The sequence below is a fragment of the Bicyclus anynana genome, chromosome 14 (assembly GCF_947172395.1).
Source record: "Bicyclus anynana chromosome 14, ilBicAnyn1.1, whole genome shotgun sequence".
Lineage (NCBI taxonomy): Eukaryota > Metazoa > Arthropoda > Insecta > Lepidoptera > Nymphalidae > Bicyclus > Bicyclus anynana.
In genome coordinates this window covers 16356309-16369371 of record NC_069096.1, presented here as the reverse complement: position 1 = coordinate 16369371, position 13063 = coordinate 16356309, and the positions used below count along the sequence as shown (strand labels likewise).

At 38.6% G+C, this 13063-nt stretch overlaps 1 protein-coding gene across 1 annotated transcript in view; it reads left to right on the top strand.

Moving 5' to 3' along the window:
- Window positions 1-13063, top strand: part of LOC112047710 (metabotropic glutamate receptor 2-like) — a 211920-nt gene that overhangs the window by 189823 nt on the left and 9034 nt on the right. Inside the window, exons 14-16 of the mRNA XM_052885408.1 lie at window positions 1085-1243; window positions 2003-2165; window positions 11572-11785. Of these exons, the coding sequence (XP_052741368.1) occupies window positions 1085-1243; window positions 2003-2165; window positions 11572-11785 (536 nt within the window). The remainder of the gene's footprint in view (window positions 1-1084; window positions 1244-2002; window positions 2166-11571; window positions 11786-13063) is intronic.

Sequence of the window (13063 nt, the reverse complement as noted above, 5' to 3'; positions counted from 1 at the left end):
AAAATTACGGGCAGTTTTTGCACGAACCTAGGTCAATTTAATGTCTCGATAATTCACTTAACAATGTTAATTATGCACTTACCGAGTTATTAATAATAATGACCAGTGGCAGCACGGCATCCAATTACGCGGCTTTTGGCTTAAAATGCTTAATAAAACGGTGTAGACGGTGACCGGTATGAGCCGTCGTTTAAAATTAAAATCCATTAAGCCGTGCGCTCGTGAGCTTTTAAAGCAAGCCTTAAGTAAAAGCTGATTTTATATTCCATCAGCCGATACGTATCCAGCTAAAACGCCGTTCAATGCTGACGCACGGGTGGGACCTGGCTTTTCCACTTTTTATCGGTTCGATTTAAAGGCGTGCTTTTATCCAGTTGTAAAATTGCTACAAACTTATACTCATGTTTCTTTCGAACTTAACTTTTAACTTTAAGCTCCCAATACTTGATATCAAACTATTCTTAAATTCCATAGAGGTTCATATTCATGTTTAACATACAGAAATTTAAATATTTTTAAATATTTGAAACAAGTGTAACGTGGACAGTTTTTCAATAAAAAATAATTTAAAACTAAGCAAGCCTTATATGAAAACTAATTTTATTTTCTTACAATACCATTCAAGGTGTACCATATGGTATTTATTATGTTTTTGTTGATTTTTTTTAAGATTATTTTCTTCTGTTTAATGTTTCGCTGCAGTGTCACTGCCAAGAAGTCTCCTGCATTCTTCCTTAACAAAACTAAAATAAAATATAAAAACTCTGGCTGAGCTTGTCGTGGACTCTTCTTGGACCAAGGAGCGTTTTTACGAGTAAATACATTTCAAGTTTTCGACTTTAATTATCACTAAGTGCTTGTAAACTAAGTTCAAATGAACTTTGACTTTGACTTATACATGTAATAGAGAACCTCCCCCTCTTTTAGAATCAGTTACATTGTTGCATCAACTTCTCCATAGGCTGCTCCGGTGTGGGAGTGAAACGTACGCGTTCTGTATTTCTGTGTTCGTGTATTTCTGTGTTCGTGTATTTCTGTGTTCGTGTATTTCTGTGTTCGTGTATTTCTTTCTGAACTGCCCCAGGTTTGTGTGCGGTGTGTGGGTCCGACACAGCTCGACGCCCGTGGTGCGAGCGAGCGGGCGGGAGCTGTCCTACGTCCTGCTGGCCGGCATCCTCATGTGCTACCTCGTCACCTTCGCGCTGGTGTTCCGACCCACGGACATCTTGTGTTCCATACAGAGGTAGGTGCTGCATTCTCTTCTTCTTGTCTCACTCCACTTCTGTCTTGTCTGGTGACCAATACAGACATTTATATTTTTGAAGTTTGACGGCCTCCGTGGCACAGTGGTATGCGCGGTGGAGTCCTGGGTTTGATCCCCGGCTGGGCAGATTGAGATTTTCTTAATTTGTCCAGGTCTGGCTGGTGGGAGGCTTCGGCCGTGGCTAGTTACCACCCTACCGGCAAAGACGTACCGCCAAGCGATTTAGCGTTCCGGTACGATGCCGTGTAGAAACCGAAAGAGGTGTGGATTTTCATCCTCCTCCTAACAAGTTAGCCCGCTTTCATCTTAGACTGCATCATCACTTACCATTAGGTGAGATTGTAGTCAAGGGCTAACTTGTAAAGAATAAAAAAATAAAAAATAAAAATCAATGGACGCCCTATACTAAACTGTATAATGCCCTCTAACCAATATTTTCAAAATATCTTCAATGTACAGGATTTGACCTGTTAGGGTGGCCGCTTACTGACATTTTTTAGTTGGCCGACTTTTTAATTGTGCGTGATTTAGTTGGACAGATGTGCGGGCTGTCATACATCGGTATACCTGTTCTTTAATCGACCGACTAAGTCGGCCGACTAAAAGTTGTAAGTGAGCAGGGGCTCTTACAATTTTATCATAAGTATACATTTAGATAGATAGATTTCATACGAGTCAAGTACCCTATTATTTGGTGCCTTCGAAGATGTGACATTTCTCTTACTGCTAAACCCGCAGGTTCGGCACCGGCTTCTGCTTCACCGTGGTGTATGCGGCGCTGCTGACGAAGACCAACCGCATCTCGCGCATCTTCAACGCCAGCAAGCACTCCGCCAAGCGCCCCATCCTCATCTCCCCCAGCTCGCAGTTGGCGATCTGTTCCGCGCTTGTGTCCATTCAGGTCAGGAAAGTATACTTTTTAATGATTGATCGATACGGAGGATATTACCCCTACTGCATTCAAAATCGTGGGCTCTATTCCCGCATATCTATACTAATATTATAAAGCTGAAAAGTTTGTTTGTTTGAACGCGCTAATCTCAGAAACTACTGGTCTGATTTGAAAAATTCTTTCAGTTCATATAGCCCATTTATCAAAAAAGTCTATAGACTATATTATTCCCGTATTCTTGCGGGAACGGGAATCACACGGGTGAAACCGCGCGGCGTCAGCTAGTAGAAAATATTTGTAGGATGAGCGTGGATGTTTCTCAGTGTCTAGGTGAAACATAATGTACCTACTCGTAAAACAAAGACATTTCCTTCCTGTCTATGCGCATGTATCTTTTAAACTGCTCATCGGATTTTAATGAGGATTTCAACAATGGATATGTGATTTAAAAGAACGTTTTATAAGTATAACATAAAAGTAGGAAGGTTACTACGTTGACGAGAGTCGCAGATGTATTATAACAAAATAAATCTTGTGTCCCTATTATAATACATGCCACTTTTTATTTATCTAATATTTCATCAAAAGTAACTTATTTTACAAAGCCTACTTTTTAGGATAATTATATTCGACAACTTAACTTTACATACACATGCACAATAATATAGTTTTCCAATTCAAAATAAAGATTTTATGAAATAAGAGGGAAATAAAATATTATCAATTAAATAATTTAACCAGTTTAATCAGCATTTAATAAACTACTGATTAAAGCTCAAAAGACGCGTGGCCTGATCAATTTGCGCAGCGGTAGTAATCGACAACGCAAATAATTATTTATTATTATTGTTGTATCAATATTGAGTTAAAGTTAATCTCTTTCATGGAACAAACAATAACAGTCAGTCCGGGAACGACTCGACTAATTAAACGTCAGTTACACTGGTTTACTCGAGTGTATTTATTTCACGAATTGTTTCATTAAAAATTATACGGATGGAGAAAATCCGCCTTTTTCAGAGTTCAATAGTCAACGGACGATTTTAATTTTGCTATACTAAAGCCGGAAAACCCGAGCCAATTTTTGATTTTTTAACTGTTAAAAAAAGGGATATCTAATATCAAGATCTTAGACTTCCGGTTCAGCGTAATTTTCTAAAGAAAATTCATAATCATCATCATTATCATCCTATTTTGACAAGGCTAGACCACCTTTCATAAAGAAGAGGTCATATGAAGCATAAGCCGCAAAGCATGCATGGGTTTAAAATAACGCGCGCTTATAAAGCTTGGCGGGCCTAGGCCTATTGTTATATTATTTAATGATCACTATCATAATAATGATCGGGACTTTCTAAAAAGTCTTTTAACAGGCATTAACAAGGTTCGTGCCTTCAATAGCTGGGTCTTTCTCATATACTATTTTGGGATTCTAAAGTACAGAACTAGATACAGAACTAGATTCACTGGACTGTTAAGTCCGCAAACTGCTGACGTCATACCGGATGCATCACTCCCGTTTATCTGTAATGAGATATTTTCAGAGATAATTTTCTGGAATTAGCATGGAAGAGCAAAGAGTTGCAGGGACGATTCTACAAGGCCTTTACTGGGCTGGATGTAGGTCAAATATAACTATATACTATAGCACAACTAACTTGTTAACTCCGGTCTGAATTTGAAAGCTTCAGAAGCAAGAATAGCTCAGGATTTTAAACCACAACCCAGGACTCGAATCCTTGTGATCCAAAACCACATAGACACACCACTGGATCAATGAGACAGGCAAATACAACTCTTAAAGTGTGACGAAGATGCAATACTTAATACTTATACAAGGTTATTATGACCAATGTACGTTACATAGAGGCTTGTCCTCTGAGAGCAGCAGTAGGCAGTTACTATTTAAATGGCAGAACTAATATTGTAGCAGAAACTGTTTCTCGTCACTGGGGAGCGCGGGCTAACATTTTATACGATATTCCCAGTATGATATATTCGTAGAACATCTACGGTTGTTTCGTAGACATACTACGACGTAGCGGCTACGAAAATGATGAGATCGCTAGAATTTGATACAAGTAATTCATATTCATGTGCGAGATATTTTATGTAACTGCCTCGTTAGTTAGTAATTATTACATCTTCGGATCGGGTCCTGGGATCGAGTCTTGCGTAATAAATAACCAAATGACCTCTCGAATGGTTTTCGGAAATAATGACTTGGCATCCATGACACGCTTGTCGCGCCTACAATTTAAATGTTTCTAAAAAATAATTAACTCATCCGCCCTTAGACCTCTTTAATCCGGCCCTATCGTAAAATCCGTTCTTAACGGATACCTACTAACTATAGACTACCTTCCTGCCAAATTTCATCTTTGTACGTCAAGCGATTTTTGAGATTTCGTGATGAATTTGTATATTAAGGTAACGGGATGAGATGAGATGGGAATAAATGGCACGCGGACGAAGTCGCGGGCGTCCGCTAGTGATGCATAAAACAAAAAATAACAAATGTACGCCGCTGTTTTAACAAATGGACTTCCTTTGCTAGACACATGTCTCTTTCTTCCTCTTCCTACATTGCAACCGTGAGACATTTATAAACGTAAAAAATCTGCCCCTTGTAATAAATTGATGCGTCAACCTTATCCGACATTCTAATCTTTCTTTAACCTTTCTATTCCTGGAGAAAAAGGAATACCGGGATTTTGAATAAAAGATATACGGCGGACAGACGGTGACTTCCCGAATCAGTGTGTTTTCTTTTCCTTTTTGGGTTCCGTGCCCAAAGGGTATAATGGGACCCCATTACTAAGACTTCGCAGTCCGTCTGTCCGTCTGTCACTTGGCTGTATGTCATAAGCCGTGATACTTTTCATAGACGGCCTACGTGGCGCAGTGGTACGCGCGATGGATTCTGGGTTCGATTCCCGGCTGGGCCTATTGAAATTGAAATATTTTCTTAATTGGTCCAGGTCTGGCTTGTGGGTGGCTTCGGTTGGCTAGTTACCCTACCAGCAAAGACGTAACGCCAAGCGTACCGGTACGATGTCGCGTATAAACCGAAAGAGGTGTGGATTTTAATCCTACTTCTAACAAGATAGCCCGCTTTCATCACTTACCATTAGGTGAGATTGTAGTCAAGGGCTACTCTTACATAATACTTTTTTTAATACCTTACAAGTGTAAGGAATTAAATAAAAAGTATTACTATAGCCGCGATAATAACAAAGAGTTATAACATAATAAATTGAATATAATATAGTAAGTATCCCATACGACAAACATGGTCTTTTTGCCTTTTTTAGATATAAAAATCCAGCCTGCGCGAGGCTGACTCTCACTTGGCCAGTTATTTATAATTATAATTGATGGACCAAGCATCTGCTTGGCTTATCTATAAGGCCATCTAACCTATGAATCAGTACAGACTATAATCTGTAAACAGAGAAACACTTTGCAACAAGAAAAACATTGCAGTCAATCAATCAATGCAGTGCAGATGCCTTAGCTACATGTGTCTGTAAATACGTCGGCAATCATACCATACAGATCGAAACAGCAATGCTGCTGGGCAGCAGAAATAAGCATGGCTATAGTACTTCCCCAGACGAAATCTGTCACAAAAACTCTACAGAATACTTAAACTGGAGTCACACTCCCAACACCGTACCTTGCAAAGCACGCTAAGCTGCCACGTAATTGAATATACCTGATTCAAGTACAATCAAACATTTTGAGAGTAGGCCCACAAATCCACGTTGGAATAATGTAATAAGGTAATCTTTTAAGAAAGAAGTCTTATGGAATTGCATAGATTTATAGTACCTGACCTAAGCAAAAGACTATAATTTGAAAATATAAATTTTTATTTCATACATACTGCTATCAAAAGTTTCAAGCAAGCCTTTTCCGACCTCTCTAACTTAGAGTTATAGAGGTCGCCAGAAATCAGCAAATAATAAAACATAATTTACAGCATAACCGTGTAACATAAATTAACTTAATCTCCGTTAGTAACGACGTGGCCGTTAAGTCGGTAACGTTTACGGGCCATAAATCGGCAACCGCTTATTAACACTTGTACCTTAATCAACTTAACATGTCTAATGTCTACATAAAATAACTCTAAGCTTAGTTATGTGAGAATTTCTCGAATGTAACAATTTCTTTCTAGGCAATAGTCTAGGCAAATATATCATTGAGTTACTTAGAAAGTAGTTAGTTACTTAGATTAGTTAGAAAGTAGAGACTGAAATAGCCGACAAATTAAAAAAAAATTCAAACGGCATTCCCAAAATTGTGCAAAAATTGAAAAAACTCAGTTTATTTTTTACAAAGGTTTAGTATGTTTTAACACTTCATATGCGTTTTTTACATGTGATTTTTTTACAATTGCCGGGCGATTTCAGTCTTTACTTTCAGTAGCCTACCTATAGTGACTATAGCGATAAAATTGTTAAAGTTTAGCTAAATTTCATTATGAAAATCTGCTATATATCCGTTAAAATAGTAGTTTCAGAAAAAGTAAAACAAAACAGAAAGTCAGACCAAAATGAAAAGTAGTGTATCGTATGTGATGATAAAGTTTGAAAGCAATCTGTGTGTCCAATTTAAATTTGTCGGTCATTTTGCGTGATTCAAACTGAAATCTTTATTGGTTTATTTTTCATAATATTTTTGTATGAACTGCTGGTCAACAAAATAGAAAAATGTTTGTAAATTAATCTGAGTGAAAGAAGTTTCTTTACAACAATTTGAATATATCACGCCTACCATGTTGCCATGATGTATCGATCTAAATAATTTAACAATGCAATTCTGCTAAGTTGACGTTTCTTTATAATACAAATAACGTATTTGACATAACCTTACTTCTACCGAACGCAGAACTTCTTCATGAAATGTATGATGCCAGCCAGTTATATCTTTACATAAACTAAAACAAATGTTAGACAACGTCCAAGAAACCTCGCAGATGTTCTGTTTTTATTATTACCATTTCATTGATTGAATAAAAACATGTACATATGTAATATTGAAAGAATACCCCGAAGATGTGAGCACAAGCGAAACGCATCGCAAATTGCAAAGCAAATAGTTGCGAATGCATAAAACATGTTGCGCGCTGAATGTTCAATCGTATAGTACCGGTTTCGCCACAGGGCTTTCAATGTATACACTGAGAGATTGCGGTAGTAAGACCTACCTCAATTGAGGGAGGCTGGAGGCATGTCATCAGCATTGGGACTAATCTGAGAATAGACGCTGAAAATATAAATCTGGATAGGAAATTTAGTACCAGCAGCATCACATTTTGGTTGACCAAGTGTTTCTCAGGGTACGGTGTTTTATGGAATACATAACATGTATTAAATAAAAGAACTGTATAAATGTACCTAATGCATAGGACCAGAACGACGATTCCGAACACAATGTTTTATAACTGTCCCCGATTTAAAACCGAAACAGAGGAAGAGTAACAAAGGATCCAGGATAGGAGATCACGGTGGAAAATTAGACTTATTTGAGATTTTTTTAGAAACATTGAGAAAGATAAAGAAGAAGGTTGAAAAAGAACTCTGAAAATGAAAGAGTCTGTGACGTTAATGGTAGATTGAATGGCAGGTACACCAGCGCTTTTTGTGGTAAGTGTCCGGCATATCCAAATGTAAGTTCATAAGGATTTTCCGACGGAAAATTTCTCAGCCTAGAGCCCTGACTGTGGTGGCTATAATTTAAGGGTCTTAATCCTCAACCATAAGCGTATAAAGAGTTATTTTTTATATTTTACTCGGCATAACATGAGAAATCATTTTTCCAATCGCCAATCACTTAGTTTTAGGGTCACCCTCCAAAAACGGCGTTAAAAGATTTTTTTTAAAGAACTGTAAGAATCTCTAGTGAAGGGTTGCCAAGAAGTGAGTGGGACTGGCGACTAGAGAAATGATTCCTCATGATATCCCAGAGAAGATATCAAATATTACGTTTTGTACTTGGACAATTGTGGATCTGGACACTTAAAACCTGGTACCTTTCAAAGTTACCACGGTTCAAACCGCATAATTGGCTACTGTACTTACCTGTGGTAGGAGCAAGGGTTGACATACTTTCAGCCTCCATAAAATGAAGTATGTCTGGCTAATGCAGGCCCTCGGTGCATTCACTTCTATATTCTTGTGTATTTGTGGTGTTCTTTGACTCGTTTGTTCTTTGTGTGTGCTTTATAGATATTATTTTTACAAAATGGTTCGATCGCGTGAAAAAATGTTTAAAATGTAAAGGAGAGTATTTTGAAAAGCAATAAACATAATATTTAGGTTATATCATGTTGTTGTTTTAAGTTACGCAAAACTTATAGTGTGACGTACGTATTTTATCTCTGTATTCGGGAACAGTAACCACGCGAGTGAGACCACGGAGCGTCTTCTAGTACTGTATGTATTTCAAACAAGGTTGTCGAGTTTAACAAGGTTGTCAGTTATTACCACAGCTACATTGTAAAAGCAAGAAAATAAATTGAAATAGTTCCCACTCGGGGGAGGAGGCGCCATGTTTTATGCATCCACACTTCGCTGTCACCACTGCCCCTCCCAGGGGACACAACTAGGTCCTATTTTCTTAGTACTCTTTGTAAAACTTTCTTGGTAAAACTGATATTTTACGTGATGTGATTTTTCTATATTACTTACGTTTCCTTTAAATTGAGTTGGTGACGTAGTGCACGTACTGAGTTTTAATTTACCTACACATATGAGTAAGCCCCTAATGACGGCGGATCGCGTATGAGAAAATTGGAATTCGCAACGTACGAAGGAAATTCTTGACAAGTTTGTTCTAAGTACGAGCGGACGAGTTGAAACTTCTTTCAATGGTCGTTTCGTGCGCCGTGGAGTACGCAAACGCTGTACCTTACTTGACTCCTGAGTAAGCGCTCTGGACTCAGGAAGTATAGGTAGTTAATTATTTTAACTTACCATGAAAACAAATAAAGAATGATCATCATCATCATCATCATCATCATCATCATCATCATCATCATCATCATCATCATCATCATCATCATCATCATCATCATCATCATCATCATCATCATCGTCGTCATCGTCATCATCATCATCATCATCATCATCATCATCATCATCGTCGTCATCGTCATCATCATCATCATCATCATCATCATCATCATCATCATCATCATATCAGCCGATGGACGTCCACTGCAGGACATAGGCCTTTTGTAGGGACTTCCAAACATCACGGTACTGAGCCACCTGCATCCAGCGAATCCCTGCGACTCGTCGTTGATGTCTCGTTGATGTCGTCAGTCCACCTGTCGACCGGTCGACCAACACTGCGCTTACTAGTGCGGGGTCGCCATTCCAGCACTTTGGGACCCCAACAAGAATGATAAGTTCTTATTATTATTGAGAGCCGAATTTTTTATATAACCTGTCTCCCGGCGATCCCTGGCCCGGGCGCACGTGGTACGAACTCATTAATCTTTCCGCATCGCTGGCTCAGATATTAATGAAATGGACCTTTCGTGACATTTGTAATGAATCTCCTTATATCAGCGCTACCTACGATTTTTTATCATGATTAAAATATTATATTAAAGGGATGATTGAACATGGGGTGTTTGGTTAGGCTTTTTTCATTTCAGGTTGGAAGGTCGTTATTTTAAATAGTACTAATTTTCACGTAAATGAGTTACTGGAATTACTTTCTATATGTAAATTCTAGCTAAGATTATAAATGAAAATGATTGCTGTTTGTTAAATGGGGAGAACAGTCTATGATTGATATGTCGTAGGATTCAATTTAAAAAAGTTTCTTTAATTTTCCATCTTGCCCCAGAGGGGACCTTCATATTCAAAAATTTTATATTTCTGAGTTTTCCGGAAATCTTCAAGTAAAAAGCTAACTTCTGTATTTTTTTCAAGCGTAGTAGTAGTAGTTGTAGTAGTAGCGTCGGATAAATCCTCTTTTGATGTGTCACATGATGCAGTTTGAAATTTTTTTTTGTATTTTTGTATTTTCTCCATCTTGCCTGCCAATTTTCACATATCAATTTTTGTGACCCAAATAAAGGGATGTATTTGGGTCACGAAAATTGATATGTGTACCAGTGTACCGTTTTTGTACTGCGTACATTCGGGACCCTAGAATTCCTTATTTGAAAAATTACAATATTATTTTTTTTTTGGAAAAATATACAAGTCTTTTTCTATTTTCGAGTAATGTAGGCACTTAGCCTTTCTCTTCAAAGTAAAAGTCCTTCAACACGCTCTCCTGGCCGCCGAATTTTCCGAATAAGAAACTTCAAAATTTCATAACAGACAAAACTTTCCTCCTAGTTACAAAGTTCACTCGTTATTGCCCCAGTCGTACTACGTTTCACCATTCCCGACACTGTTTTATATTAAAATTTACACAAGTACATAATGAAATTTCCTTGGAAATATGAAATAACCATCCTCATAGCACGTGAAAAGTAGACAATACGAGTTAAAGTTGTTGAAATATGAAAACTCTCGCATCGCGAAGGCTTTTAAAGTTAGACGAGTGTCAGGAAGATTTCCAAGTTGTTTATGATAATGCTAAGAAAATAAATGACTTACCTCAGTTAACACAACTGGGTTACATAGACAACTAACTCCTTACTGAAGTTTCCAGAGAAATGTTGTTTTCCATTCTCTTCATTCAAGATAAATTCCCTGCATACTCTGACTGCATATTCACTCATATATTTGGGGGTAAAATTTAACGGGGGTTATTAATACCTAACACGTCAATAGTGCCACAGTAAATGGTTGGACATAACATAAAGATGTCATGGGTTCGAACCCCGCTGGACTGTTGTCATCTACTCATAACACAGTCTTTCCACTAAATTCCATACCCCTAACTGGCTTCAATCTATCATCATACTATAACGTTATATCAGTAGTTGATATTAACGTGTTGCGTTGACTCCCCACAAGATATTTCTAGACATCTTTGTCCTTTTTCGAGGCTGGCACACTCAGGCAACTTTTCCTATCAAGTTGTAGGTGCAACTCTATCTCTCTAGCCGTGCCTCAGATATGCGACTTTTCTCTGAAACTCACGCTTCTAGATTACGCGTTGCAAAACTTCCACATAAATGACTCAAAAGAGTCCAGCTAGCCTAGCATGTGAAGAGGAATAGGCAAAATACCGACCAACAGCAGCGGAGTAGTCCCAGCCCCATCTGTTTCGTCCCAACGCAATGAATGGGGTATATTTCCAATAGCGCCGCCGACATTTGTTTTTTTTTTCTTCACGAGTTACGACGTTGGTCACATGTTAAGTCATAGCTGATGGGCAACTAAATGCCCAAATCTTCATTATTCATGGTTCATGGAATAACTTATGATTTCCACAGGTCCTGATAGTGGTGGTGTGGATGATAGTGGCGCCAGCGCGCGCCATGTTCCACTACCCCACGCGCGAGGACAACATGCTGGTGTGCGACTCGTACGTGGACGCGTCCTACACCATCGCCTTCTTCTACCCGGTCGTGCTCATCGTGGTGTGCACCGTGTACGCCGTGCTCACCAGGAAGATCCCGGAGGCGTTCAACGAGAGCAAACACATCGGTAAGATTCCCCACACTGACATGAGTAAGCTACTTAAATGAGCTACTAAGAGCTTGCAAATTACTACTTACTACGAGTGAGTAGACGAATCAGAATTGATGAGATTCGCAAAAGAGCCAAAGTGAACGAGTGATGAAGATGAGTGGGGCATATAGCTCAAGGAGCCGATTAATGTTGGGATCCCAAGGTGCTGGTATGGCAGCCCCTCACTGGAAAGCGCAATGTTGGTCGACCCCTCACCTGGTGATGACATCAAGCGAGTCGAAGGGAGTCGCTGGATGCAGGTCGCTCAGGATCGTGGTGTTTGAAACTCCCTATGCTTGCACATTATGTATGCAACGAAATACACTAATTTATTCACTTCCCACACAAACAACAATAATTCCGATCAATATCGAATTGCACTCAAGGCGCGCTATTGTGTGGTTATTGTGGCACACAACAATAGCAGGTCGAGTGTATTGTGTCCCACGGTAATCAATATTGCAGGAGACACTGGATTTGTTGACCCTAGGGCCCAGGCGCAAAGCCTTTGAAGTAAACCCCAATAGCTCTTAGGCTTCAATTACTTTGATATTGAGCAGTGCAGGTTTAAGCCAAGTGTCTTGACATTAGATACTAAAGTATGCTATATGCTCCGCGTTTTCAATCGCTTAGAAGCCATTTTAGCGGACGCCCGCGACTTTGTCTGCCCTTAAGCCTCCTTAATTTGGCCCTCTCGTAAAATCCGTTCTTAGGCAATGTCTTCCCTGCCAATTTTCAACTTTGTACGCAAAGCGGTTTTCAAGATTTTTGGAATGTTATATTAGATTTGATAATCTATTTCATCCAAACTTGACAAATATTCCTTTTCTCTTCCACTCGTAAGGTATGAGTAAGCACGATTATAGTATAAATAATGGGCAAGCACTTGAAAAACACAGTTATTTTGTTATCACAGACATACACTTAATTTTTTTTTATTGAATAAAAAGAATGAAATTTCACAGAAAAAAGCCCCGAGCATCCGCTATCGTAAGTATATATATCCGAAGTCAAACACAAAAACTTACAGCGCAGTTGCAAATCGACTTGTAATCCAGTTAGAATGGAAAGCGTCATATTTTTCCAGCGTCCAATCCCCTGCAGCGGACGGACACAGCTGAGATGGAATTAACCTTTCTATTATGAAAATTGTCTTTTCAATCATGCTGGCAATTTCTTCTCAATTTGAATTTTTTGTAGTTCAACTTTAAAGTTTTCTTCGTTTATATTTTTCTACATTTTTACAAAGTAACT